This window comes from Alosa pseudoharengus, unplaced genomic scaffold (genome assembly GCF_046254945.1).
Source record: "Alosa pseudoharengus isolate Yale_2024_CS ecotype anadromous, Long Island Sound unplaced genomic scaffold, YU_APseudo_1.1 YU_APseudo_1.1_scf_2, whole genome shotgun sequence".
In the NCBI taxonomy this organism is placed as follows: Eukaryota; Metazoa; Chordata; class Actinopteri; order Clupeiformes; family Clupeidae; genus Alosa; species Alosa pseudoharengus.
This window is the reverse complement of record NW_027468663.1, coordinates 31,183,174-31,206,284: the sequence shown is the minus strand read 5'-3', so window position 1 is coordinate 31,206,284 and position 23,111 is coordinate 31,183,174. Positions and strand designations below refer to the sequence as shown.

At 41.5% G+C, this 23,111-nt stretch overlaps 2 protein-coding genes across 34 annotated transcripts in view; both read right to left on the bottom strand.

Moving 5' to 3' along the window:
- Positions 1-501: 501 nt before the first annotated feature.
- Positions 502-2,673, bottom strand: LOC143134279 (ras-related protein Rap-2b-like). Its single transcript, XM_076294535.1, has one exon. It carries the CDS (start codon positions 2,393-2,395, stop codon positions 1,850-1,852), a length of 546 nt encoding a protein of 181 aa, XP_076150650.1. The 5' UTR covers positions 2,396-2,673; the 3' UTR covers positions 502-1,849.
- A 2,879-nt stretch (positions 2,674-5,552) lies between these two features.
- mbnl1 (muscleblind-like splicing regulator 1) overlaps positions 5,553-23,111 on the bottom strand; it is a 57,436-nt gene continuing 39,877 nt past the window's right edge. For 9 of the 33 annotated variants that reach the window (XM_076294505.1, XM_076294503.1, XM_076294506.1 and 6 more), the window contains 11 exons: positions 20,073-20,273; positions 19,527-19,586; positions 16,181-16,396; positions 15,550-15,789; positions 14,245-14,298; positions 13,129-13,282; positions 11,743-11,778; positions 10,994-11,085; positions 10,549-10,593; positions 9,813-9,884; positions 5,553-9,336 (listed from right to left, as the gene is read on the bottom strand). In XM_076294505.1, the coding sequence (XP_076150620.1) occupies positions 9,828-9,884; positions 10,549-10,593; positions 10,994-11,085; positions 11,743-11,778; positions 13,129-13,282; positions 14,245-14,298; positions 15,550-15,789; positions 16,181-16,396; positions 19,527-19,586; positions 20,073-20,273 (1,155 nt within the window). In that variant the 3' untranslated portion in view covers positions 5,553-9,336; positions 9,813-9,827. The remainder of the gene's footprint in view (positions 9,337-9,812; positions 9,885-10,548; positions 10,594-10,993; positions 11,086-11,742; positions 11,779-13,128; positions 13,283-14,244; positions 14,299-15,549; positions 15,790-16,180; positions 16,397-19,526; positions 19,587-20,072; positions 20,274-23,111) is intronic. The other 24 variants (XM_076294512.1, XM_076294511.1, XM_076294510.1 and 21 more) reach the window with 24 other exon arrangements.

The window sequence follows — 23,111 nt, the reverse complement described above, 5'->3', positions numbered from 1 at the left end:
ACACCAACAACCCCTGCTTACAAAATCCCCAGCCACACCCCATGTAATAACTGAGCAGTGACCAGGAACCTCCTTGGCATGCACATATGAAAAACATTTGACGTCAGACTTGGAATTTCATGGAATGTGAGGGAACAAGGCATTAATGAAACTCATGCTAAATCAAAACCAAGAGGTCTCACTCCCAAAGGGGGAGCAGCAATGTGATGTCACAGGATCCTAATACACGCCTGTATTAACAAAACATGCCGGCGTAGTCGAATAGAGAAACACTCTCTGTTTGCTAACTCTCTCTTTCTACTGTACACAAGGTTGGAAACTGCTTTGGGACAAACATCCATGATTTCCTCCAAAGAGCAGTGGACGTTGACCTTTACCACTGTTTTGCATATTGGCAGTGTCAAAGAAGGCTTTTCATTTGAAACAATTTAACTTCACAGTACTCCAAGAGGAGGAGGAGGAGGAGGAGGAGAGAGAAAACTGTTATGCTTACAGCCTGAATCACATTATTTCAGAACACTTTTTATTGGTCATAGAGCCATGAAACTGTGACAGAGCCATGGGTTATGAGTCACATCGTCAGATTTAGAAACAGCAGAAAAAGGGGAGAAACCATTACTGAAAAATACTGCCCAAGTAGAAAATGTGCTTTGGATCACAATGCGAAGCCTAGAATTCCTGGACAGCAATAGTGTGCTGTGGTGCACTAAAAATAATTTAGCATTTTCAGATGCTACCTTCAAATGACACCACTACACGATGTCTTCTCTTGGATACACTGGCTCAACCCATCACTTACGATTCTAAAAACACTGTTTTTTTCTCATATAAAAAGCTATTTGCATTAAAAGTCACTCAAAGAACAGGACTATGGTAAAATATTACAATGAATTTCAGTTTCACATCACACATTTCAAAACATTTTTTTCTTTACAAAAAGTGTCAACTGAGAAAAGACAAGTGGTTTGGTTTATGGTCAGAAAAGTGTAGTACCAATGAGTTTCCTTTTATAACAGCTTTGGCTAACCACACATCTCCAAGTATCTAGAAAGGCTAGGCCTGCTGTCTAGCCAAATAGCCTACATGAGGATCGTCACAATCAGAGGGCACTGGAGATATTCTGAGAATTGGCACTCAAAAAATAATATTTTAAGGCACTTGACTATCAGCACAGGTCACCAAAGTAACACAAAGTAAAAAAGTCTGTGACGAAGTCTGAATTCAGTCGTTAACCCTGATTGTTAACGCAGAGGAGTGTGTGGACAGATATCCATGAGAGACATCTTGGGAAACATTTGGCGTTTGTACTCGTTTCCACAACAATGAGATGCCAGCGACTGTGCTGTGATGGCTCTCTTCAAGAGCCAGCGAAGTTGAACTTCTCGTCGCCTCACTGTGAGTGTTCAACTAATTCCACTTGCAATCAACAACGGGGGGTCCAATCAGTCTTCACATCCCCTTGAACACATTGAATCTCAAATGTCCTGGCTGATCTTCAAATACACACCTTTGACATCAGAGCCCGGGGTGGGCACGCCCCATCGTGTAAAAACAGATTATTTACCCTTTCCATCACAGAAGTTGATGCTAATAATCGCAATTTTCGGACAAGATTGAGATTATTCATATAGGCAGCCAGAAAGCATGATATAAAAATGGAAGTCTTTCCATTGAGTGTGAATAACATTCAAGTACTTTTTTCATGTAAACAAGTAATGCTGTGTGACTACGACTGTGCAATACAGTAACCCTTCCAGACGCGCCCGACACTATGTATCGCTTGTTCCCTCCAACAGAAAAGTTTTCTTGAGGGAGTTGTGTTGTAGTTACGCATTCACGATCATAATCTTCACAACACGACGCAACAACACTTAGCGTCTCGGTGAGGTGCGGATGTATAGTTCATTTGCCTGACAATTTCGGCAAACAATTCGTCGACCAACGTCTTGTTTTTTGCTGAGGTTTCTATGAACGGGCAATTCCAGTCAGCAGCCAGCGCCTTGCCCTCGCCGGAAGAGACTTCTCTCTCGCTTTCCAAGTCCACCTTATTCCCGACCAAGATCATGGGCACTCTCTCGTACCGTTTCACACGGATAATCTGGTCCCTCATTGGTTTTATATCTTGGAAACTCTGTTGGTTCACCAAGCTATACACCAGTATGAATCCTTGGCCGTTTTTAATGTAGAGGTCTCTCATAGAAGCGAACTGTTCCGTGCCCGCCGTGTCCAAGATCTCCAGTACCGAAGGAGAAGAGTCCACTTCTATCTCCTTCCTGTAAAAATCCTCGATTGTTGGGTCGTACTTCTCAATAAAGGAACCCGTAACAAACTGGACAGTCAGCGCTGACTTTCCCACTCCACCGGAGCCGAGCACGACCACTTTGTATTCTCTCATGGCTCCTCAAACAGTCCCCCAGCCTTGTACTCGACAGTTGTCTCCACTCTTGGTGTTCGCCCTCAAACCGGGAACACTCGTCTCTTGACAATACGTCTGCGGTTTCTGGGGAGTCAGGCTCCTTTGATCTTCAGCTTGCTAGGATGAAAAAAGGTAATCCAACACATGCGTTTTTCTATTGTCATGTTGCACGTTGTCGTATCCTTTTCTGTGTCTCCGTACTGGGGAGCGTGATCGTTGCGTTGTTCGCTGGCACTTCCTGCCCGCAGACTTGCACAGCCAGGCAGCCTAACGTCACGAGTAAAGGGTTAGTTCCGTTTTCTTAAAGGCGCACCACCCTGCTCAGTATCTGCTGCTGAGAAGTGTTTAAAGGCGTTTGACCATAACAGAAGGTTATGGTGATGTGTTATCAGTTTATAATAGTATTGCGTAAACTTGACTCTCTTGGTAATGATCAGGCTCTATCTAGTAAACATTTGAGACAAGTTAGATAATAACATTAGAACGAATTAAACACTAGATTAGTCAGTCTCAGTCGGTGGTCTACTGAGTTTAGTGCAATGTTTAATTCAATGGCACAGGCTTGTCTGTTACAGTGCTATCATAATAGAACGAAACAAAAGTTACTATTAGCCTAGGCTACTATGTTCCTGTTTTCAAACAGGATGCAGTGTTGCATAGAAATTAAAGGGCATATACTAAATAAAAGGCTCTAATGCCTCAGGAAGCCATACTGTCACCCATGGTGCAAGGGTGAAAGAACACGTAGGCCTAATGCAGTATTGTTGCTACAGTTCAGCTTTGATAAAACGACATTCCTCAGGGTCTACATCCATTGTTCAATTGTAAAATAAGAGTCTAAACATTGGCAAGGGTGAACCCAGACAAACCTGTTTGCACATTTGAATTTGCTCCACCAGTTGGTCTGGAAAGGAGCCCACTGACGTCCATTTCTGCATGATGCATCACCAGAAACCCAGGAGCTTGTATTTTCTTTGGAATTGAGTGCATTGAAATAATTACATTTAATACCTTAATTGACAAGACAGATATGTTTGCTGCACTTCTGAAACGATTTGGTAAAATTTTAATGCACAAATTTAAGTTTAATTTCACTTATGCCTATGGAGGCAGTAAACATCAAGTTCAGAAATGGGTGTCAGTGGATTCCTTTCCAGAAGGACCTGCAAAACAAATTACAATGGGCTAACACGTTCATCTTGGTTCACTCCGGCTATCTAAACATCTCATTCACAGCAGGAAGGACTGGAGATCCTCGTGACATTAGTATTGTTATTAGGGTTACATTATGGCAAAAAAGAGAAACAAATAAAGGGGTCACTACTAGCCTGGGTGACATCTGAATTTAGCCCCGCCCACAACATTTGAGAATTGAATATGACAATGTCAGGCTAGGTCACTACAGCTTTTTATTCTTCTTTCTCCGAAAAATTTGTTAACAAATATTATAGATTGATTATATTAAGTAGATTTTTTGAGATACATGCTACATTTGAAAGAAGGCTTTATAGCCTATGATGGTAATTTTAAACCCATGAAATATATTACCTGGGAGATTGTAGAGTAGCTAATTGCATGTGTCCAGAAATTAGCGTGTGCCATTGTGAGGAATTTAGACAACATTGCGATCTGGAATGGAGTGGACAGACCAGGTATAATAACACCTCTAGTTTGTAATTTGAATTTACACTGAGTGCACAGCCTGACTGCAGCTGGGTCATGATACGTGTTCATGTGAATACACATAGAAAGAAATTATTTGGTTTTGGGATTTTTGGGATACAACAGTATGAGCAAATTAGCCTAAAAGGTGTAAGTAAATATAGTATATATTTGATATCTTTGGAACGGTCAGCTGCCAACAACACCAGTCATTAGTGGGGGAAAAATAGAGCTTTCAATGGACCTTGGTAAAATGAATATTGGGCCAAAGTCATATGTTGGTGCATTTTGATCTAGTCATCTGTGAATCTATCGCTACCTGGTCGAAAGATCTTCATCAAACTGGTCATACTTACTCACTGTAAGGCCTTAATTTGGTACTCATGGTCTAGTGGTCTAAGGGCAAAGTGGCATAGGGTCAGGCCAAAACACAACTAAATTGTAGTTGCACATGTATATCTATATACTTTCCACAATGAGTACCACCTCAGAAAACTATTGGCTCTCCAAGTACCACCATTATGACTGACTGGCATTAAAATAAAATAGCGTAGGCCAGTTTAACATATTGTATATTGTACTTACTGTTTTGCGTTGTTTGTTGCTGGCAGGTGCCATGGAGGCTTCACTAGTCAGTCACTAGTGCTGGGCTCATTGTCACCAAAGTTTCTGCTCAACATATTCACCACACTTCTCTTTCTAATACTTCCTGTTTGAAGCCTTGATTGTATGAATGTTTTTGCTTCATTTTCCTTTGCTTGCCATCACAGCTTATCTTGTCAACCATTTGCTAAAATCAATACAGTTAAACTAGCCTATTAGGCCTATTGGCTCCTATTGGCTGATATAAAAACAAATATACTGTAGGCCTACTTTTTTTCATGAAAGACAAAACATATTTTAAAATCAAACCTATAGTATAGTTATTACCATCAAACCTAGTTATTATCAATCTAGTTAAAAACACAATCTATTTGACCAAAGGTAGGAGACAAACTTGAGAGTAGAGTGAGGGGTTCCCCACATCATCGCCCCTCTCCACTAGATGGTGGTCCACCTCCTGCCATGTTCAGTCCAACCATCTCATCATTTGGGGAGACACATTTTCTGGAGCATGGAGGTTCTCCTTGACTATAGATGTTTTCTTAGAATATTGTCAACAATGATGCAGTTATGATGGTATTCAAAAATACATGCTTGTAATACATGCTTGTGTACAAGTTGTGTTTACAAGAGTATTTAATATGACGTGAATATAGTGGACCACTAGGAAATACTGTCTGTTCACTGTACCTTCAGAGTTATTTAGTCTTCTTAATCTTTAAAAATATATTTCATATAGTTAGTTATAGTGAATTTATCATATTATAACATAACTAAATGTTGTGTTGAGATGTGCGTAGAACATGAAGCAAAACACATGTAATCAATCCAATTATCAAAAATACAACAAAATAGTCAACAAAAGAGACGATTATTCTCTGCGCAATTACACTTTTGTTTTATTTTTATTTTTTTTAGTCATAACAGCAATTCAATTATGCCAATAATAAATGTGCATTAAAAACATTTTTTTAGAACGTAGTACAATACGTATGTTACAGCAAATACAAGCAAAATTGTAAAGTCTTGTCTAACACACAGAGCATTAAGCAGCCAGGCATTTCTGTGTGTGTGTGTGTGTGTCCAGCAGAGAAACTAAGAATCCTATGGCCATGCAGCAGAAGAGTCTTGAGTGGTTCTGCCCCACGTTAGGGCCAGAACCCCTCAGCTGTCCACTGCTTGGTGGGTGGTTAACTTGCAGGAGGAGGATAACTGATTGAAAGCTCCACGATCAGCTCTGTCAGAGTGGAGGTGGAGTGATGCTTTGGTATATTAGCGCTTGTGCAGAAAAAAAAGTAATAAAACCCAAGTGAGTAAAAACGCTGACATTTATCTGTGTATATGTGAAGGCGGTTACATTCATTTAAGAGGGAAAAATGTGGATGTTGGTGGTGAACTTCACTTGCTGGACACACAGTTGCCTGGTTAAAGAAGCAATGAGATGGTCTTAGTTGAACGGCACTGATAATGCACTATTGGCAAGCATGTCCTGGGGGCAGTTTTGCATCTCAATATAATTATTATCTTTTATTATCATGTATGAGCATGTATTACCATGTTTTAGGTGTTCTTTTAATCCAGATTCTTACCCTTGTATCTTAAAATATAATTTAAAACATGTTTGATGATAAATACTTGTTACTATGTACTTAATCTACTTTATTTTTGTGATTTTTTTGTTGGTTTGTTTTAGATTTTTTGGCATGCAGTCATGTCCAACAACACTAAAATACCCTAGTTTTAAAATGTCTGTTATTGTTAACACAGGATAGAGGGGCTGTATGTTTTTGTATGGGAAGACTCCAGAGAGATATCCTGGAGAATCTAGGGGGTGAGGGAGCATGTTTTCTTCCAACCTACGTGACATCCTAGTGGACCACAAGCTAAGCATAAAAATGACAAAAATGCTAGCTCTTTTTTTGTCTTTGTTTTTTTTTTGTTTGTTTGATTTTTTCCTTTTTTATGATGGGCAGAAGAAACGGAGCCACATTAGCAAGCAAATTTGTTAGCTGGTCATTTATTCTAATTCCTTAAATTAACCTAACAAAAGTTCTTATAATTATAGACTTTTTTATTCAAAATAAGATTTCAATATTATACACGTTTCTTTTTTTACTTTTACTGACTATATACAGAAGTGCAAAAAGTCAACCTTCGTCCCTTAGGTTATGGCTCGCCCACACGCAGCATTTACGGGGCTTTGAGGCCCAGCTCAATGACATCACTTCCTCTCGTCATAATGAGATCGAGGAGCCCAAAGGCCAGGATTCCTGCTGCTCGTTTTTTTTGGCCTGACATTCTTGGATGTTTAGCTAGTTCCTTAAGAAATACTAAAACAATATTTTAATCTCTGAAATGGATACAGTAGAAAATATTTTTTTCTTTTACTCTAGCATGTACACGATCCTACACTTAAACAAAAAAAGGAAAGAAAAAAGAACAACAACAACAAAATATTTTAAAACATGATGATCTCAACTTGTTACACATAAAAAATTAATTTGTCAAACTATTGTCAGCCAGAATTTGTTGCCACAGCAACAGGTCAATTAATAGTTTTCCTTGTTTTAAGATGTCAATATCAAAAATTCTTTGTTCAACAAATTGAAACAGACAAGGAGAAATGTTCAATATTCAAAAGTAACACAAACAATTCTACAAATAAAAACAAAACCAAAAACATTAAGCTATAGATGCCAATATATGTTCTAACTGACAAAACATAATTATTAAACATGATTATGGCATGAAATATTTATGAATTGTTTATACATCTAAAACCTACAACAGATGACAATGTTATCAAGTACAATAATAAGGCTGAAAGTATTGTGTTAAATGTGTTACAATTATTGAGTAAAACTGTTTGAACTATGATGTTCAAATACATTTATCAGAGTGTGTTAATTGTAACTAGAAACAAAAGATGATAAACGCATACGCTTTAGAACTACAGAATATCATTGGCATCTATGACCTGTACAATGATTGTGAGAGTATTTTGTGTGGGCTGTTGCCCAGGCTGTACGCTAAGGCTTGGAGCGGTACAGTACAATCAGGAAAGCAATGGAACACGATCTCGGAAATACTCTAGAATGGGACGTACAGGGAGATTCCGGAGTAAAGTTTCCATTCTCTATCTGATTTGTTAGAATTGACACTTGCGTTAGTTCAGTGGGCCTATGTCTTTTATTTGTACGATTTGTAGCCTATGTACACTGACTCTAACAGCCAGAATAAGAAGGGAAACATTCTTATTTTCTTCTAATCCCCACAAAAGAAAAACTTTGGTATGAACATTAAGAGATATGTGGAACTAGGTTTAGACATGATGGATACCTATGGGTTATATGGTTTAAATTGAAATGAAATAGTAAAATAAACACACATAAAAAATCTAAACAAATTAACAATAGAAGGAATCTCACACAGCTCTTCATATCTCCCTTTCATTTAAGCCGTGCATTTTCCAGCTGCAGTTTTAGAGTCCCACCTTGAGACTGCAAGGCGGCTATGAAGCCAGTCCTCCAATATCCCAGCTCTGATATGGCTGTATACAGCCATATGACACTCTTTAAAGTCTTTAGACTTGTAACCTCGGCACATATTTTCACACCACTCTCAGACTGCCCAAAACTCCATTCCCGTATTATTAAAAACAACAACAATATCAACAACAGTCAATGTAAAGGGGCAAGATGTGAATGAAACGAAAAAGAAATAGTTCAAAAAATTATCTGTTAAACTGGGGGCGGGGGTGGGGGGGGGAGGGGTTTTGGGGAAGGCTACTGTGATTTAATGAGACTGAAATACAGAATGCTATAGAAGGCTATGTGGCAAATGCACGAATAAATGAATGACAAATAAAAAGGCGCAAAACGTATTAAAAAAACACACATTTGTGAAATTAAGTATAAAAACAAGAGTCATTACAAAAAATAAAACATAAATCTTGAGTAAACATAATAACACTGCTGAAATAACACCTTTAGTTTTGGATGTATGGTTGGAAGGCTAGAGGGTGATTCAGAACAAACCGAATGTGCTTTGAGACGAACACAGGTGTTTCTGTGTGTTCTGAATAAAACATTCATCTGTCTTATCCAATTCTAACCTTCTGTTTACATAATCTAATTTTTACTCAAATCTTCCACAGCAGAATACTTAATTCACCAAATCAGCTCATTAAACAAGTTTGAGCATACATTTCTTTTCTCTGTAAGTGCACCTTTGCCATTTTGTAAACCATACAATAAACCAATGAAAACTATGAATTAAACTTAATCTCTTGGTCTACTGACGTACCAATACTGTATAAATCTGAAGTGACATCGCCATCATCTCCACATTTTAAAAAGAGCGTGTGTGAGTGTGCAAAATGTTATCTTTTAGCACTATTCTGTTTTGGCATGTACGTTTGTGCCAGTAAAGGCCTCTTCAATGTTGTGAGTGTTAGTCTGTCGGTGGTATTTGTGGATGAGAGATAGATGTGGATGACGTTGACCCTGGTCATACCCATGTTTGCATGCATGACTAGATGTGAGGTCCAGCTGAAAGATGAACTCCTCTGTGGTTCAGACAGACAGCTTCAAGGTGTAATGGCTGTGAATGCTGAACGTTGTCCTTGATGGTACACCAGCATACTTTCATTTGATCTACAAAGCAAAGGGGCTAAAGTGTATCAGAGCCAAAACACTACTGCACTACAGGTAGCACCATGCATGTTATACTATATATACACACTATATACACACTCAATATTTCAATATTAGTATATTTATATTGTATACATTTATATGTATTTCATACGTATGTAAATATGTACATACATATATATATATATATATATATATATATATATATATATATATATATATATATATATATATATATATATATATATATTTACACATTTACATTATAGTACATACATATATATATATATATATATATATATATATATATATATATATATATATATTATATATATATATATATATATATATATATATATATATATAAAATATAGATACTATGCTAAGTATGTCTTGACAGAGGTTAACGTTATATGTTGGAGCTATGTGACCACACACAATCATATCAGACATAGAGATCAGAATAAGTCACTCACTGTTCTGGACAGGAACTACATTTGAGTCAAGTACTTGTGACTAGTCAGATGGTCTGCAGATATTATGGGAATCTAAGGAGAGATGCAGAACAATAATAAACCACACATTCAATGGTTAAGCATTGGGGTAAGACCACAGCAGAATACACTGGGTGACCCCTTTATAACATGTTTTCCCACAGCAGACATTGCATATGAAACATAAAAAAAACAAACAATTAAAACTAAAAAAATAAATACAAAGCTGTTTGGTTAAAACAGAAACGAAAGCAAATTAGGGATTAAGGAGACCTGCTGCATATTGTTAAAAGCTCTTTTTAGGGAGAGGAGGCAAAGAGGATGTGAGGGACTCCCCATGCATACTCCAATCTTCCAGCTTGTTGACCTGCATCTTTTATTTGGGCTGGTAAAAGGTGCTCTCGCTGTTCTAGTGAGCGTCAGAAGCTTTAGCAGTATGGACTAATATAAACATATCAGCACTGAGAGAGCCTGCATGGCGTGCTCGTTCACCTGACTAAATCATTTGAGTGCATTTGAATTGCTGCCTGTTTCTGGATGTTAAACATGGAGTACTGTTTTACTGCTAAGCTCTGCCAGCTAAGTCTTCCAAACATTTCAACAAAAAATGTTTTGATGGCGGGAATAAAATGAAAGCCGTGCAACAACAGACTGCAAAAAAGAATATCTTATTTTTTTTTAATTAAAAAGTAGAGCTATGAAACTACCCCATACATACCAATTGCATGTATTCGTTGGTAGTCAACTTTGATAAGGAAGAGTCCTCAAAATGAAAAGGACAAAGAATAAAAATTAAAATGTTGTTAAACATTAAAATGTCTCACAATAGGCTCTCCTCCAAACAAAAGGATCACCTTTCTTTTCCAGAAGTGGAAATACAACATTTTAAAACTAAAGGACCCTTCAACATTTTATTAACTATAACATAGCACTACCATTATAAACAGTGTAAAAAGCAATCGTAAAATAATTGTCTTCCTTCATCATAACTGAAGTTCCACATGTGTTAATTTGGAGTTCTCATGAGAAAACGACACCCTGTTCAACGTTTAACGTCAGTGTAGGCCAACAAGAAGGAGATCCTCAACCCAACCCAACCAAACCCAGAAGCATCCACTGTTCCTATTGGTTTATTCAAAGAGATAAAGCCATAAAGGGCAAACCTGATTGGCTGTGGCGGTTGCGAAGGGAACACTTGTGGCAGATGTGGTTGCTGCAGACACAGTGGCTGGTGTAGCACCGTGCATCATGGGAACTTTTTCAGAAGGAAAATCATATAAGCAAACACATACAGGAGGAGGGTGGCCACAGGCGCAAAACAGTGAGGGAGAGGGAGGGAGGGAGGGAAGAAGAGGAGGGGTCAGGAGTGGGGGTTACACCAGCAACAAGCCATAAGTGGATAGAGTTAAATATATTTAAAAAAGGACAGGAGAAGCCAGGATGTGCACAGGCATGGGGGAGGGGGAATAGGGGATGGGGGGGGGGGGGTCAAGATACAAATGCTTTTAAAAATAAACAGTTAAAATGGTGGAGTGGAGATACTTTATACAAAATACATACAATACTATTATTATTTTTTTAAATGTTTCAATTTGGCAGTTCTAGAAGTTCACAATTCATATCTTTCCTTTCATTTAATTTACTCATAAAACCAAGAGGCTGATAAAAATGGTCTAGTTGTCACTTGACTCACAGCCCACCAAAACCCACAAATCATTTGAGTACTGCTCCATTTAAGAGACTGCTAGAGCTGTCATAGAGTCAGGTGAATTCCCAGGTATTAAGAGAAGACGAAGGGTCGGATCTCTTGGGAGGAGACGTGCCTGATTGTGTGTTAGTGGTGGATTTTGATGGGGTGCGAGCAAAGGAGAGGGGAGAAATTAAGTAATCAAGAAGGAATGCTGGCACCTACCAACACTTGCTGTGGGTGTCATGCACAATATTGAGCCTGCCCATCATGCATTGCAACAGGAAGTGGATTGGAAAGGGAGAAGAATCAAAACAGCCCATCACATGGTTCGTTAGAGTGTATATAAACAAATAAAAACATGAAAAAGAAAGACAACTTTTATTAAAAGGGACAGTATGACACCGCTATCAACTGATTAGCAAGAATTAAGACTGTCAGCTTTAGGCAGTGAGGAGTGACCCTTAGAATGAAAAAGCTCTTTAGTAGATTTTAGGCAAAGGTGTGGCAGGATAAAAAGTAACTATTTTACAAAGCTAGTAACTCCCAACAGAATACCAGAGCCTATGTTGCGTGAGTGTTCTAGGCACCCTTTCTTCAATAAGACGTACTATAGATAACTGTAAAGTCTTTAAAACATTATAAAATATATTTCTACATATATGTGTGAGTTAATGATGTGCATTATACAGCGGTAATGCAATGCATAATACAAAACTAACCAATACTACATGACTAATAAGCACTCGCTAATTTCTCACTCAGCTTCTATTTGAAAGAGAATTAGTACGGAACTGAAAGCAAACATGCCAAGTTACAGCACACTATAGGAACGATTTGACTGTGCAGCCACTTTCTTTGAGGATGAGGATGTTTGTACAGGAAAGAGGTGTTGCTACCATGCATCAGTGTGTGAATTCTAAAGGAGGTGGTGGTGGTGGTGTGAAACATGTGCTTTTTCTCAGCGCACATCTCCATGCTGTTTGATTGCATCATTTCCTTCTCTCTCTCTCTGTCTCTCTCTCTCTCTCTCTCTCGCTCTCTCATAGGGGAGGGAGAAGAAAGCCACAGGAGAACAAAAGGGGGAAAAAAGCATCACCACAATCCCACAAACCTCTTTTCACCCCCCAACCCCCCAAAGTTTCACAAAACGGAACAGGATGTGGAGCTCTCTGTCTGCAATGGGGCAGTGAGCAGCTAGAGACCAACTCAACACTGCACATGTGCACAATGCATACGTGCCTATGGTTTGGTAAATAAACTATATGGTGTGTGTGTGTGTGTGTGTGTGTGTGTGTGTGTGTGTGTGTGTGTCTATGCGACTGACTGTGCATATTCACAATTGTCATTAGAGAGTTGTCTCGGTGTGAAATTATAAGAGGGGTGTGGCTGCCTAAATCCTTTCCCATTGTGTTGTCTCAGACGGACCCACACAGTGTCTGGCTCTGGGACTGATCGGGCCTGGATCCGGTGCGGACCCGCACCAGATCTGGCACCAGATTAGTTCCAGAGGCGGACTCTGCCAAGAGCATGGTTTTGAGCCGGGGGGAGGAGGGGTTAGTTGTTGGGGGAGAAGACGAGGGAGGTCAGGAGCCTCTGCGAGAGTCCTACCTGAAGGGATAAAAGCAGCTTGCTGCTGAAACTGCATGTTGGCCAGGGCCTGTTGGTACTGGAGCATGCCAGTATTAAACATGGCAGTGGCACCGTTGGCTTTTTCAAGTGCCGGTCTCTTTGGTAAAGGAGGCATGACAGAATGGGGGATTCCCTGCCCAACCAGGGAGTGGGGTTGGCATGAGAAATGACACAAAAAAGGGAGGAAACAAAAAAGGAAGAGGGGATGGGGAGGAAAAGGAGAGAAGAAAAAAAGAGAAGAATTATTGTCATGGGAAATCCACACAGGAGTTGTCTGTCACAAACAAGCAAAAGCAAGCAGCAACTACTATACAAAACTACTTCTCAAGCAAAGAGCAAATAAGGCTACTGTTACAAGGCTATATATACAAATGTCTAATTTCTCCACACTACATGTAAGCTCAATGACAAAATCCAGAGGATATATTATCATACAGTACAGCTGACATAGAGCGACAGAATAAGCAAGCACGGCTCTACCTACAGGTAAATTACCAAAGCTGCCAGGTGTGACAGAGGGAAAGCGATCGACTTGAAGCTGCACTGCTAACTCCATGATTAAGAGTATTGGCTTCATGTTATTCTTCAGCTAAGATGGAGTTACTCTATCATCACGGCTTCAAACCCCACCATATATATGCCCCCTGCCCCCATCCCTGCCCCACATTAAACATGCATACTAGACATCAACAACATGCAAACTGTTGATTTAAGATTTAAGACACTTAGAAACATCATATATACACAAAAGCCATGCCATTGTACATAGTTTTAAAGCATTAGCTGCTCTAACCCTGGTCTAATGCGGCTTGAGCCGGCTACATGTGATGAAGGGACTGTGGCTGAGGTTAAGAATGAATTAATTTGAACAGCTTTAAGCAAGAGCGTTTGTTGAAAAACTGATATATATCCAACCAATTTGATTCAGAAACTGGGTGCCACTGTCAGTTTATCACACCAAAAATGGTATTATAGCGGCAGGAAGAAAACATAGAGCGATACAAAAAATAAATTATGCTTGCAAATTATTTTTGGTTAAAAACTAATACTACAACAAAGTAACATGCCAAGCTAAAAGGTGAAAGGTCATAATACCAGGTCAAAGGTTGCCTCGAGGGGTCGCTTCAGTGATTTGACAGCCGACTGAGTCTTAATTAGCAGGCAGCGAGCACATGATGGCAATGGGCCAATGGGGTTCAAGCGCATTAACATAAACAGCAAGCAGAGGTGCATCATGGGGGCAGCAGTGCATTTTGGGTAGGTGAGAAAAAAACAAATAAAAAAACAAATCATTGGAATGCAGTATACAAGGGGATAACAAGACTATGGCATGCACAGTGAAGACACTTGAGGTTTTTGTTTTCAGGAAAATGTCTGTAGTTATCATGAGAGTGAATATTACTTGTTTGTTATTGAAATAGCACGATGAAGCAAGTCACTGGTCTTGTTTGGAAATCCTTGGGGGATTTTTCACAATGAATCAAGTAGGAATTTGTGGAAGAGGAAACTAGAGCTACAATGTGCCTCTGTTTTCACTGTGCGCATCTTAGTCACCATCACATTACAATGACCACATGGCTGTCTAACTGTCTAACTGCATGACCAGATTTAATTACAGGTTTAAGACACATAATATGCAGTATTATTATTACATGTTACGAAAGAGAACTGGTCGGTCACAGTGTGAAAAGTTCACTTCTGACTTCTGACTGTGGAGGCAAAGCAACCATTACAAATAGTGGTGGGTCACCCCACCACCAAGATGGCTGCCGACTCTGGAACAAATCCAGGCTCCAGATCCGTTCGGATCCTTGCCGGAATGTGTCCCAGAGTCAGCGCGCCGTCCTGGAACTAAGACACACCAAGGAAGAAAAAAAAATGGCTGTAACAAGGCGAAGGCAGGGAGACACCGTGAAGGAAATTTGCCCATGACACATTTCAAAAGAGTCTGCCGGCTGCGCATAAGACCCACCCAACATGGCCGCCTTACTGCACCGGCCCACAGCAGCCCTTTGAGCAGCGCCATTGGGGAAAGCAGTGAGCGTACTGTATCTGTGTGCCTTCACCAGTGAGTGGAGAACTGCGGTTCTCATGTCTGTTCCTGGAGCCTCTTCATTACCCCACATATTTTCTACCCATCCCTGCTCTACATACACCAGCCTTAAAGTCAGTGTATTTATCATAACGTAGCCATCATGCTCTTGATCAGCTGAATCAGCTATGTTCAGTTAATCAGGAGGACCACTGACCGTTTGATTCAAGTGTACAGGACAAGGGAAAGATGGGAAAACACATGCAGAGAGAACAGAGGGGCGCCTAGGAATGCGACTGAGAACCGCTGGTTTGGGTTAAGTGCTGCTGGACCAGAGTGTCGTGTCCGGTTGCGCGGGTGTCACTCACCACAGCGGCAGCGGCCGAGGCCTGGCTGAGTTGATGCTGGGCAGCCTTGATCTTGGCCTGCAGGTGGGCGGGCGGGTGGAAGTACTTGCACTTGTCGCGCGAGCAGCGGCCCTTGATGTAGTCCATGCAGACGGTGACCGTGTTGTCGTTGGTGTCGATCATGGTGCTGTCGGACGGGTGGGCGAAGCGGCAGTCGTTCTCGCCGCGCGAGCAGTTGCCCCGCTGGTACTCACGGCAGACCTGGCCGTGCACACACACACACACACACACACACACACACACACACACACACACACACACCACACACACAAACACACACAAACACACATTTACACATAAAAACACACACACACCAAAAAAAGTATAAATGCCTTGAGTACATTGCCACATGACCAGTGCAGACAAGACAATTCAGGCTGTAATGAAATCAGCTGCGCAGCAGAGGGCAGTCTTTAGCCAGGTATTCCTGAGTGAACAAACACTGCACAAAATGGCAGATACAAAAAAAGTATTTTTTACTTTTGCCATGGAAACAGAGATTAAAAGTGAGAGACCGGTGAACCAAGCAACAAAGCATAACAGTACAGAAGGAGTTTGTTATGATGGTTCCCTAAAGGAAGGTATGTCGTACCTCCAGCCGGTCTGTCCTCATGAGCTTCTGGGCGGTGGATTGCACCTGAGGCACGCTGGGGCTGCTGGCCATCAGCATGGGTCCGCTTTGCATGAGCTCTGTGGGCATCAGACCCGGGGACACAGGGCCCAGGTACGGGTTAAAGGCGGCAGCTGCAGCAGCAGCGGCTGCGTTGGCATTGGTGGCAGCAAGGCTTGGGGTGACGGAAAACATGGGCTACAGAAGCAGGGACAAAAAGAGGGAGAGAGAGAGAGAGTTTTAATGTTTAATGTCATATCCTATATGCAATGATTGCTTTGACAAATGTATATATATATATAGATAGATAGATAGATAGATAGATAGATAGATAGATAGATACTTTATTGATCCCCAAGGGGAAATTCAAGTTTTTTCAAAATTTGAATTTGAATTTGAGGAAGAGAGAGAGAAAGATAGACGGGACATATCAGATCACTCAGAGTTTAGTCAAACCAAAGTCACTGTATACATTTAATAGCCTGGGTGTTCCCATGCTGTCTTGCGCGCGATTTGATTCACGCTGCTAAGGCAGCCTGGAGACCATGGAGCAAATTTTCGCCTGAGATAGGGGACCAATCACAGAACAAGGGGGAAAGCAAGACGATGATGAGCTATGCACAGACGCATTTGATAGACATCCGTGGCACCCAATAAACGGATCTGGGCATTTTTTTCAAATACGAGAAAATTAAAATTTGGCTATAACCAGGCTATACATTTAAAGAAACCATAAGAACATAATTTTATGACTTAGTGTATGTTAAAACACCCACAATCTAAAAAGACCATAGTATATGTAAGTAATGGAATTCACTTACTAACGTCGAAGCATACTTTTGAATGCATGTTTGTGAACTTTTTATATGGACATATTGTATGGAGCATTCAAACTAACAAGAAAACAGACTACATTATGGTAAAGACAGTCGCTCATAATTTACAGTTAGAGGTAGTCTCAACACTGAGAGGATGTTAGCACAGATATTGTCTATGAGGGCAGATATGAACTACGAGGGCAGATATGAACTACGAGGGCAGATATGAACTATGAGTGCAGATATGAACTATGAGGGCAGATATGAACTATGAGTGCAGATATGAACTATGAGAGCAGATATGAACTACGAGGGCAGATACAAATTATGAGCGCAGATACAGTATGAACTACTAGGGCAGATATGAACTACGAGGGCAGATATGAACTACAAGGGCAGATACGAACTATGAGGGCAGATATGAACTACGTGGGCAGATACGAACTATGAGTGCAGATATGAACTATGAGGGCAGATATGAACTATTAGGGCAGATATGAACTACAAGGGCAGATATGAACTACGAGGGCAGATACGAACTATGAGGGCAGATACAGTATGAACTACTAGGGCAGATATGAACTACGAGGGCAGATATGAACTATGAGAGCAGATATGAACAATGAGGATGGGGATATGAACTATGAGGGCAGATATGAACTATGAGGATGGGGATATGAACTATGAGGGCAGATATGAACTATGAGGATGGGGATATGAACTATGAGGGCAGATATGAACTATGAGGATGGGGATATGAACTATGAGGGCAGATATGAACTATGAGGGTAGGGATGTGTTTGTCTGTAAGGTCAGGAGGGCTGGAGGATTTCTGTCTCATCTGTTTTTCAACGTCACCTGATCAAATTCCCTATGAGTCAACACACAGGGCTACCCAGAATAGCCTCGACCAGAGAGCAAGAAACCCGCACTGACAATGTCAAAGTGCCGCCAGTAAAGGTTTACCAGGGGTGTCTCGATGCCATCCCTCACAGCCCAGCCCTGGGACCTGCTGACACTGAAGCAGAGCTGGGCCATGTCTGGCCTATAGCTGGCATGGGCTTGGTTTGATCAGGGCCTGATCACTGCAGTCACACTTTTCAACAGTTTCCAGTACGCCACTGCCCAGAGCCCACTTTTACAGAAGGCCAGTGTAGTTCTATTTTAGAATGTCTATTTTATGCTAATTGTAGATCATTATATCCTCTTCTCTCTTCCTTACAATAACTTACAGACGCAAAAACATCTGGACAACACAGCTCAGCTGGGGATGAAGTGGACCAGTCTAGAATATTCTACCCTATTTGCATTACCTCTTGTTATCCCAGTGAGAGACAATTAGCATTCACTATGGATTGAAGCTAGACATCATATTCTACCTTATTTCTAGAATATTCCATCATTCTCTATGGCTTAAAGAAAGAGATCTGTAAACATTTTGGCTGCACCAACGTGCCACCAACGTGCACCATTGATAGCTGCCAAACATCATGGCTCTAAAGTATTAAGTAGTATCGCATCGGACTATAAATCACATTTATTTAGACATTTATTTCACAAAATCCAAGACCAAGAACAGACAGACTATGTAACTGGACACATAGAGACCAGAAAGAATGATAATTCTACCGGGAATGTTAATGAAGGCGAAGGAGTGAATGGCGGCAAGCTGAGGCGAGCAGGGCGATAACGAAGGCAGCCAAGGAGGGCCCGACGGTAATTGTAAAGCAATTTACTAAAAATTCACAGAACAAAAATGCTGATGTGGTACATAATAATCTAGCTAGAGATGTGGAGAATACAATGCAATCAAGCATTTTGGGCAATGTCAAGGCACACGTCTGCAGCAGAGCAAATGCTCGGGAGGCTACCTCTGAGAGAGCGAGAGAAAAAAGATGCGTTTAAAAGTGTGTTTAAAAGAATGTGCAAACGACACTTTACTAAGGAATACCCTTATTTTAGAGACTGTTCACATGCCTTTCTTAACCAGTATGGACATTTAATCCGGAAAGGCAAGTTATTCAACTAGCACATAGGGTGAGCAGACATCCTGGTTTAACTGGGACAGTCCCAATTTTGAGTTGCTGTCCTGAGTCCCGACAAAAGCCTGTCGGGACGCTAAAATGTCCCGGTTTACACCAACCATTAATAAAGTGTGGTCTTATTATAGCCCGATCATTAACTAAATCCATGTAGAAAGACTATAGCCTAAAGCGTCCGGCGTACGATTTCGATAATGTGTGTGCATGCACGCGTGTGTCAGTCAATCGTAACAGTCTGCATAATCTTTGCAGCCAACCTTACAGTGTATCTCTGTAAACATTGTTGCAATGCCTCGTCATATCTGCCTTGTTTTAACGGTGTGTTTTAGGCATAGTGCAAGCACTAATCTCTGATTGAAAGTGCGCAGAACTTGTGCATTTACATAACAATATTTAATACATTTTCCCGGTGATGACACCCCCGAACTCCCTCTAACTTTTGGGCTTAAGTACAAAAAAATGTCTGACCTGTCGCAAGTTCACCAAGCTCCCGATCTCATTCCACAAGCCTAGAGAGCCCTCTCGCTGCTGTTGACGGTAATGTTTCATGTAGGGTTCAATGTCAATTCATACTGACTAACATTGAAAAACATGTTAAATTATATATATCTTGATATATAAGTTACACCTGACTAAGTCGCAGGACCAGCCAAACTATGAAAAAAAGTGAGACTTATAGTCCGGAAAATACGGTAAGTATTCTTTCTAGAATATTCTCTCTGGATTCATCACACAACACTCACCACTGGCCGACACTGGCTGCCAGAAATCATACTCAGTCTTATTTCTAGAACATTCTATTCAATTCAATTCAATTCAATTCAATTCAATTCAATTCAATTCAATTCAATTCAATTCAATTCAAATCAAATTAAATTCAATGTTGCTTTATTAGCATGTAGGTACAGTGTTGCCAAAGCACAAAACGAAACAGTGTAACAATTTGTATGATAACAATGAGAACAATGAGAACATTGAGGCAAAGGGAAAAGTATATAATAAATAGTAACTAACATGAAAGATGTTCTCTGTGGTGGTCCTCACCATGGGCTGAAGCTGACTTCCGGGCATCATGGCGCTGGCCAGCTGCATCTGCTGGGCCAGCATGGCCATGTTCTTCTGTTGGATCAGGTTGTTCCGGCCGTTGATCTCCAGCTGAGTCTTCAGGTGGGGGGGAGGATGCAGGTACTTACAGTTCTCTCTGGAGCAGCGGCCCTGCAGGAGTAGAGGAGAGAGGAGAGAGAGGGAAGATGATGTAAGTGGTATGGGGAAAGTGGAGAGAGAGAAGGAGGTGATGAAGACAGTGTGGAGGAAAAGGAAGACATGGGAAATGAGAAGAGTAGTCGGGTGGGAGAAGGGAGGGGGAGAGAGAGAGAGAGAGAGAGAGAGCGAGAGAGAGAGAGAGAAACAAGGTCACATTTCACAGACACAACACTGTGTGGCTCGCTGAGCGTGCTTTGATGATGTTTCGGGTGGCCCCTGCCTCAGATATGTCAGACTCCCCTCATGCCCTCGTCTACACAGTTGTCTTTTCAATTAGCCTGATCATTTAATCCGCTGTTACCTCACGCCCCCTCTCTCTCTCTTCCTCTCTCTCTCTCTCTCTCTCGAGCAGTCAGCCACAGGGCTGACCACACAGGGCTAGGAGAGTTCTCTAGTCCTTTTACTGCTACTGGACATATCCACACACCCTTACAGCTTCAACCCAGTCATTTATTCTGCACTCATTCGTTCAATCTGTACCTCCCTGTTTCCAGATGTGGAAAAGTCCAGCTTCAGGAAGTAACGTCCTACCACATATCTGTGCCAAACGTTCACTGAAACCAGCTGATTCTAATTAGCACAACTCTTCAGCCAGGTAGAGCAGCTAATTGGTGAGATCATCTGTGCACAGGTAGAACCAATACATGGTTGGGCTTTTACTTTCTGAAGCTGGACTTTTCCACATCTGCTTCTCTCTCTTCCTCTTTTTACCCCTCTCTCTCCTGCTCATTCCACCCTCCCCCCTTCTCACTATCCCTCCCCTTATTCCTCCCCCTCTCTCTCCTTCTGTCTCCTTTCCTACCTCCCTTATTCTCTCCCTCCTTCCTTCTTCCATCTCCTTCTTTTTCTCTCTCTGTCACTCCTTATCCCCTTCTCTCTCCCTCTCCTACTTCACCTCCTCCTCCTCCTCCTCTCCCCCTCTCTCTCCCTGCAGGAGGTCTGGGCAGATGATGGGTGTCACCTCAGCAGGGACTCTGTGAGTTCAGAACACTGGCAGCTTTTAATAGCAGCCCGCCACTGACCTGCTTTCACCCGCCATAACCCGGGGCACTGCTAGCCTCTAGAGCACGGATGTGTGTGTCGTGTGTCTCTCTCTCTCTCTGTGTGTGTGTGTGTGTGCTGAAGGGAGGGGGGGCGGGTAGTGGTATTTGGCAGCTATTTCTGCCAAGCTCAAATGGAGGAGTCCTCTCCATCCCCATTGCCAGTGCCATTCCTATCCTGCTTTCCCTTCCTTGCCTCTCCTGTCTGTGTGTGTATGTCTCTGTTCTACCCACCTTGGATACACAACACACTACTGCCAAGACATACATGCAAGTCTGCACACACACGCTCTCACACAGTATAAACACGTGCATGGATTATATGTATGTATGTGTGTGTCTGAACTCCAGTGGAATTTACAAGGAGACTAGCCTGCTTTATGCCTTTTATTTGCCACTGGGGGGTAATTCTCTTTGTCTCCAGTATTACCTCTACAGATCAAAAGGGCGAGAGCATGACAGATATATATAGCGAGAGCAAGAGAGAGTGAGAGAGAGAGAGAGAGAGAGAGAACACCCAGTGTCTCATAAGCAGCAGGCATTTCAGCCCCCACAGTGTGATAAAGAGCAGTTCTCCTCCACCTCTGTAAATGACTGTGGTCTGCTGTAGGAGCTGGATGAATCTATCATTACTTCACACTGCTGACAATACCACTACACCTCCCCCATCACACACACACCCATCAGCACCTCTCCATATCAGTCAGCCCATGGAGACTAGTTTAAGGCAGGTGCAAAGAAACATAAGTGCCTTTGCTTTCCTCACAAGACAAACCTTCACACACACACACACATACGCACACACATCTCAATCTGTTTCTCACACTATAACTGGTGCAGTGCAGTACTACACGTCCTACCACTAAGGCGTCTGTGACGGAGTGCCATCACTACGCTTGAGTAGGTGCTCTGACTGTCGTACTAACAAGCCTCTTTGCCGTGGTGGTCAAGCTGCAGGTTCGCTACCCGGAGACTGGACAAACTGGAGGCCGGATGGGGTGACTCCGCTCTCCCTTCTTTACGGTGTCAGTTTACTGTTAATGTGTTTGTTGTTAAACTGCATTTCCCACTTCCTCTGTTGCCTTAAGAGGAGCATTCAAGCAATCCTTCTCATTGCTAACATGTCACTCTTCTGTGTAGCAAATTAAAGTAATGTACCATTTTACAATTAACAAGCAACTCAAGTCAATCACTGTGCACAGCTCTCGTTGTAACTGCATGTGGCTACGCAAGGCAGTCACTGAGCCAAGCCACTGATCTGTGTTAAATCACAACATTTATGTGTGATGCTGGGTCATTCCTTGATAATACTACGACTACAGGCATATTTCACTTTGGCTGCGGCTCCCCTACAAAGTGTATGATATGCAAAAGAGTAGGCCTGGTGCCAACTCCCGCAGGCTGTACTTAACATCTCGGTCACTGATAAGCTTTCAAATCACATTTACGCGTGCGTGCGCCTGATTTTGAGTGCAATTGTACGAGCATAGAGGATGTCAGTGTGGCATGTAAGGATTAAGGAGGCTGAGCACAATTGAGTGACAAATGGAAAGGTCATAATTCTTGTGGGTACTGGATTCTCACTGGCAATGGTGAGTTATGAAAGGGATGATGGACACCACAGCATTAGGGTGGCACAGCATAAATCACTACCAGTGCACTTCTCTGCTTCCATTCATTTGCAACTTTGGCGTGAAGCAACAATTAATTTAAACGTAAAAAAACATATGACGTGATTACAATGTGTTTA

What these genes read in the sequence shown, in the direction of transcription:
- LOC143134279 (XM_076294535.1), bottom strand. Translation starts at nt 2,395, where the DNA reads ATGAGAGAATACAAAGTGGTCGTGCTCGGCTCCGGTGGAGTGGGAAAG.